This window comes from Manis pentadactyla, chromosome 2 (genome assembly GCF_030020395.1).
Source record: "Manis pentadactyla isolate mManPen7 chromosome 2, mManPen7.hap1, whole genome shotgun sequence".
Taxonomy (NCBI): domain Eukaryota; kingdom Metazoa; phylum Chordata; class Mammalia; order Pholidota; family Manidae; genus Manis; species Manis pentadactyla.
The window spans coordinates 161,974,338-161,981,148 of record NC_080020.1 but is presented as its reverse complement, the minus strand read 5'-3'; the positions used below and the strand labels follow the sequence as shown (position 1 = coordinate 161,981,148).

General features: G+C 41.1%; 1 protein-coding gene across 1 annotated transcript; it reads right to left on the bottom strand.

Annotated features, from left to right (window-relative positions):
• Nucleotides 1-5,216: 5,216 nt before the first annotated feature.
• On the bottom strand, nt 5,217-6,584 carry LOC118935091 (zinc finger matrin-type protein 1-like). The gene has a single exon (XM_036931152.2). It carries the CDS (start codon nt 6,564-6,566, stop codon nt 5,856-5,858), a length of 711 nt encoding a protein of 236 aa, XP_036787047.2. The 5' UTR covers nt 6,567-6,584; the 3' UTR covers nt 5,217-5,855.
• Between the last annotated feature and the right edge of the window lie 227 nt (nt 6,585-6,811).

Genomic DNA, 6,811 nt, shown 5'->3' with positions numbered 1-6,811 from the left:
CATTCATCTATTTGCCTATACTTATGACAGAGCATGCTGTTGTGATTACTGCAATGTGATGGTCAATTTTATGTCAACTTGACTGGGCCATGGATGCCTAGATACCTGATAAAACATTTCTGTATGTGTCTGTGAGATTATTTCTGGAAAAGATTAGCCTTTGAGTTGGTGGACTGAATAAAGCATGTGGCCCTCCCCATTGTGGGGGAATATCACCCAGTCCATGGAGGGCCTGACCAGGACAAGAAGGTGGAGGGAAGCTGGATATACCCTCCCTCTGCTTGTCTGCCTGAGCTGGGACATCAGTCTTCTCTTGCTCTCCACACTCCTGGTTCTCAGACCTTCAGACTTGGACTGGAATCTACACCACTGGCCCTCCGGCTCTCAGGCCTTTGAACACCACCACCAGCTCTACTGGGTCTCCAACTGCAGACAGCAGTTTATGGGATTTCTCAGCCTCCACATTTGCATGAGCCAATAATTTATAATAAACCTTCCTATATATATATATCTCCTATTGGTTCTCTTAATCTGGAGAACCCTAATAAAGTAGCTTTGAACTAAGTTTTAAAATCGGAAAGTCCACCTTTGTTGTTCTCTTTTTAATATTGTTTTAACCAACCAGGGCCCCTTATATTTCCATATGAATTTGAGGATCAGTTTTTTCATTTCTGAAAAAGAGAATGCTGGAATTTTGGTAGGGATTGCACTAGATTCATAGATTGGGTAGTATTGCCTTACTAACATTACATTTTCTGATCATGAACACAGGATATCTTTCCATTTTCTTAGGTCTTGTTTTTATTTAGCAATGTTTTTTTATTTTTCAGTATGGCAAGTCTTTCACCTTCTTGGTTAATTTTATTCTTTGGTATTTTATTATTTTGGATACTATCGTAAATGGAATTGCATTCTTTTTTTTTTTTTTTTAGATAATTATTTTTTATTGAAGGGTAGTTGACACACAGTATTACATTAGTTTCAGGTGTACAACACAGTGATTCAACATTTATATACATGATAATTCTAGGTACCAGCTATCACCATACCAAGATGTTACAATATTTTGACTATATTCCTTATGCTATACATTACATCCCGGTTACTTATTTATTTTACAATTGGAAGTGTGTATATATATATATATATATATTTTTTTTTGTGAGGGCATCTCTCATATTTATTGATCAAATGGTTGTTAACAACAATAAAATTCTGTAGAGGGGAGTCAATGCTCAATGCACAATCATTAATCCACCCCAAGCCTAATTTTCATCAGTCTCCAATCTTCTGAAGCATAACGAACAAGTTCTTACATGGAGAACAAATTCTTATATAGTGAATAGATTACATGGGGAACAGTACAAGGGCAGTCATCACAGAAACTTTTGGTTTTGCTCATGCATTATGAACTATAAACAGTCAGTTCAAATATGAATACTCATTTGATTTTTATACTTGATTTAAATGTGGATACCACATTTCTCTCTTTATTATTATTATTTTTAATAAAATGCTGAAGTGGTAGGTAGATACAAGATAAAGGTAGAAAACATAGTTTAGTGTTGTAAGAGAGCAAATGTAGATAATCAAGTGTGTGCCTGTAGACTATGTGTTAATCCAAGCTAGACAAGGGCAATAAAACATCCACGTATGCAGAAGATTTCTCTCAGAACGGGGGGGTGAGGTTCTAAGCCTCACCTCTGTTGATCCCCAATTTCTCACCTGATGGCCCCCCTGCGACTGTGCCTGTCTTAGGTTGTTCCTCCCTTGAGGAATCTTACCCATCTCTGGCTAAACAGTCATCTTCCAGGGCCATACAGGGAAATGTAAAGTTGGTAAGTGAAAGAGAAGCCTTATTGTTTGAAAAGGTTAGCTTTTTACTTCTTTGCATATTAATGCCCTGTGGCTTCTATGCCCAGCATTTGTCTTGAGGTATCTTTACCACTTGGAAGAATTATGATACTTGGAATTGCATTCTTAATTTCCTTCTGAGATTGTTCATTGCTGGCACATAGAAGCACAACTGATTTTTGTGTGTTGATTTTGGATCCTGCAGTTTTGCTGGTTTTATTAGCTCTAGTAGGTTTTTTTTGGTATGTGGATTCTTTGAGATTTTCTACACATAAGATCATTCCATCTGAGGGTAGAGATAGTTTTACTTTTTCCTTTCCAACTAGGATGTCTTTAATTCTTTTTCTTATCTAACCGCTCTGGTAAGACACCAGTGTAATATTGAAGGTGAAAGCAGTTATCTTAATTTTGTTCTTGATCTTAGGGGAAAAGTTTTCAGTCTTTCATCATTGAGTTTGATGTTGGCTATGGTTTTTCAGAGTGTTCTTATCAAGTTGAGGAAGTTCCCATCTATTGCTAGTTTCCTGAGTGCTTTTACCATGAAAGGGTGTTAGATTTTGTCAAATGCTTTTTCTGCTTCAATTGAGCTGATCATATGGTTTGGTTCCTTTGTTCTATTAATGTGGTGTATTACACTGATTGGTTTCCTTCTGTTGAACTACCCTTGCATTCCTGGGATAATTCCTACTTGGTCATGATGTGTATTCTTTCTAATATGTAGTTGAATTCAGTTTGCTAGTATTGTGTTGAGAATTTCTGCACTATATTCATAAGGGACAATGGTCTCTAATGTGACTTTTGTAAAAACATCTACCACTGAGCTGCTTTGGCTGGTGAATGCTTTTAGAGCTGTAGTCTTTCCTGGGCTGCAGTCAGTAAGGCAGAGCATTAATGACTGCGAATTATCTGGGATGAACCAGCTTTCCAGTTTTATTCTCCACCTTCTGTAAACTGTTCTGCATCTAGAAAAGCTTTCTTGTCCCTCACAAATGCCATTGATTCAACCAACGTGTAGTGAGAGCCTCTTAAGCCCTGTGCTCAACCCCAGGATACCAAGGTGCCTGAGAGCCATGCCTGCCCTTGAAGAGCTGAATCTCATGCTGACAGACCTGTTCCCAGACAATTACAATTACAGTTAGTCCTAGCACCATGTCACCCATGCACTCCCAAGTCAGCAGTCCTGATGCTCACGTGCCCTGAGTCCTGTGTCCCTGATCCTTCCCTACCCCTCCTTCTCAGTGGGTGGCCACAAGTAAAGGAGACAAATGTGTGGGGACAGACTAGGGGTTCTTTATAGCTCATCCACTCACCATCTGGGTAACTTTAGGACACTTATTCAACTTTCTGAGCCCGTTTTCTCAGTTGTAAACTGGAAATAATGATCCCAACATTATGGGGAAACAGCATTGTAGACACACGAACTCCCCAGTAAAGAACTTTCGGTCAAGTTAGGGAGCTCAGATGATGTGAGGTGCATCTGAAGCAGCCACACACACATTGACCAAGTGGTTATTGCTTCCTGATTAAATAAAACCAGCCTTCTAGAAAGCTCATGCCATTCAGTCTAAAGACTTTTCCCACCTCCACACATTGCTTTACAACTATTCGTAAGTCCTGTCCAGATTCCCTCCCAGATTACTTCTTATTTAAATCTTTACTTTACGTCGACCTGCAAATCACTAGTCTGTTTCAAATAATAAGGCATGGCTTAGGCTGGTGTTTCCCACCCTTTAGCCATTCATGCCTCACCTTTGTTTTTCCAGAGCTGTACTCCAAGACTGTATTTTCTTTAAATTGACTTAAAAGAGCTAAGTAAATTTATTTTAAAGATAAATCTAATCACACATGCCATAAATAGATGGTTACTGTTAAATACGATGCAAACAAAAGCTGAAGTCAGCAGGGGGGACTAAGAGTTCCAGAGTGTGTGTGAAGACACTGTCATTACTACATGGAAACTTTCTCCTAGCAGAGAACAAGGAGGAAAGCAGAACTGAAATGTGAGTAACCTCCTCTTTGTGTCACTTAATGTGTGTGTTCATTGCCTCAAGTAACTTTTTGAATGAAGTTGGGTGGAAAGAGCAATGAGTCAGGTCTCAGCGGATCTTGGTTAGAAGGATTCCTTGCCTCTTCCAGCCCCCAAGCTTTGATTTCCTCATCTGACAAATGGGGATAATATAAGGTTGGGAGAAGGAGCCACTGACATCTTGTAGATGGGGACCAGGGATGCCAGATGCTCTACAACTGTGGGATGGTATCAAAGAGCAGGGATACTCCACAACTTGCAAGACTCTCAGTGTCCTTCCAGACCTTCATCCAGATGAGGCACCTGCTTACATGACCCAAGCCCAGGAACAAGCTCCATTTTATACATCGACAAAGTCTTCCTTTCTTCTTTCCTTCTTTGTATCTCACTTGTATTTCATTGTCTGCTTTACCTTAGTGCCTAGAAAAATGACTGGAATTCAATATTTGTTAACTAAATGAATAGATAAATGCCTATTTTCCTACTGGATTTATTTATATCTTCTTACTGGTTGGTAGAAGCTATTGTCTAGTAGGACTATACCAATCAGGACCACACAAGAAAAACAATACCAGAAATTTAAACAGAAACAAGAGCTTTTAACTAATAAAAGGTGGTTAACTACCAAAAAGATTAAAGAAAGACTCTGAGGCAGATATTGGCAAACTTTTTCTGTAAAGGCCCAGGCAGTAAATATTTTAGGCTTTGCGGAATAAGAGGCACAACCAAAGATGTAATGTAGGTACTTACATAACACATAGAAAGCAAATTTCTACCACCTTGGTATTGATAAAATTAAAAATATAATAATAATTGAGTACAAGCTTTGGAATAAAGTTCTTTAATGTGATGGCTGGGATCCATTTGCTTGGGATAACATTTTGCTTAGCTGGGGTTTGAATGTAAAAGCCATTCTTAGATGGAGGACCCTACAAAAACAGGCAGAGGGCTGGATTTGGCCTGCAGGCTGCAGTTTGCCCAACCTTGACCCTTGAGGGAGGGTGAATGTGGAAGGAAGTGAGAAACTTGGAAGAGGGGCACCCCCCATGACTGAGATTCAGAGCTCTGCAGAGCTCTCCACAGGTCGCACAGCCCACCAGCGACAAAGAACCATGTCAGAGGACGTGGGCTGCAGCAAGCACGCGCGCGCACACACGCACCCCCACCCCCCAACACACTCCCACCAAAAACTGGCAATCCTGGGAAAGGAAGTCGCTCCTGCTCCCGGGGTACAATGGCCCTCCAGCGCCCTCTGCTGGCAGAGACTAATGTCAAGCGAGCCGGCAAAGGAGACAGATTTTTAAGGTTCAGTTTCATAAAACAGCAAAGAAGCTGCTTGGAGCTCAAGGCAATAATTTAACAACTGGCAAAAGAGATATTAATACAAAGTGTTGCAGATATTTTTTACCAGTCTGTTGCTTCCCTTTAAGAAATTCTTATTGAAAAGGTGTAATAGTCCCATATAGGACAAAATTCGAAACAGAAACGCACACTTTGAAACATCAGTCTACTTGTCATTTCTGCCCCCTACCCACTTTATTCTTCCCTCTAGAGCCCACAGTTCAGTGTATTGTGTACCTCCTGGAGCTGTTCTATGCTAAGTACAACACCTATCTTTTAATTTCTGTTTTTAAAAAAATTCACAACAAAATCTTCTGCAACACAGATTTTAAGTGTTTCTGCAATAGGTTTACTATGTTTTCTTCTCTTATGGCTGTTGGCTGAGGTGTCTTGTTCAGGAAGGCCATTAATACTCCAAGATTAAAAACTATTTTCCTACATTTTCTTCCAATAGTTTTATATTTTAGTTTTCACACGTAAACCTCTGGGTTTTTTATATTTGAACAGAGCGTGAGGTAAAGATCTCATTTTATTTTCCTCAAAGTGATGGCCCCTACATTGCTTCAGTGTCATTTAATTTAGCCTTTCCAATGGGTCCAAATCATTTAATACCGGGGATCCCAAATCCCTGAGGTCAGGAACAACTGCCCAGGATAGCTTCATCCCACAAGTCCATCTTCTGCGTGCTCGCTTTGCCAGGTCGCTTCTTCTCTTTCGAGGACCTTCTTCTGTCCTTTGTGGCATCCCCGCCTTGGTTGCTCTTGTTTCTGTGTCTGGGCCCCTCTGTGCTGAGAGGCTCCACCTCGGCCCTTCGGTTGTCTCTGTGGGAATCTCCATCGCAGCGGTGTTTCCTATTCCGCCCGGCCTGCTCCTGGTCGTCCTGTCCCTCTCCTGCCCCTTCCCAGGACCTCCTCCTCTGGCCTGGGGCTGGATCTGCTACCTGCCTCAGGCTGGCGCCCTCCTCCCTGGGCCGGCTGTCAGCCTCTCCTTGCACCGGTGGGCTTGAGACAAGCCAAGGGTTTCTGAAGAAGTGGTCATGTGGTTTCTGACAGGGGTGGAGAGATTCTGGTCGTTGTCTGGATTCATGAGCTTTGGACCACGAGGGTAACCAGCTTCCCACGGTCCTCAGCCTTTTGTAGGGACCGGGGTGTGTGTGGGACCCCCTTAGAAGTAGTCCCTGCTCCAGTGATAGAGGCTGGGGTGCAGTGTGGCCCTGGGCTCTATATGCAGAATCTTCTGTCACCTTTCTAAAGCAAACCTCTGGCTGTAATCCTCTGGCTTTCTGCTTTCTAATGTAATCCTCTAGCTCATGTTGAAAAGAGTCGTAAGGCCCAGAATTTTCCATTATATTGACTATGGATGAATCTCTGCTAGGGAAGATGGAGGAAAAAATTTGTTGAATGTGTTCTTTGACTATAAATGTTTTCTATGTCCTTGAAAAGATCAGGCTATCAAGCATCTCACAAAATTATATTATGTTCACATATATAAATACCATTTAGCCATTGATGTCAAAAATGTGTTTTTCTGACACAGACTAAGAAATAAAAAAATATACCAGACTAAGAAAATGAGTCTTAAAACATTATA

Excerpts from the sequence above, each read along its gene's own strand:
- LOC118935091 (XM_036931152.2), bottom strand. The coding sequence starts at position 6,566 with ATGGAAAATTCTGGGCCTTACGACTCTTTTCAACATGAGCTAGAGGAT.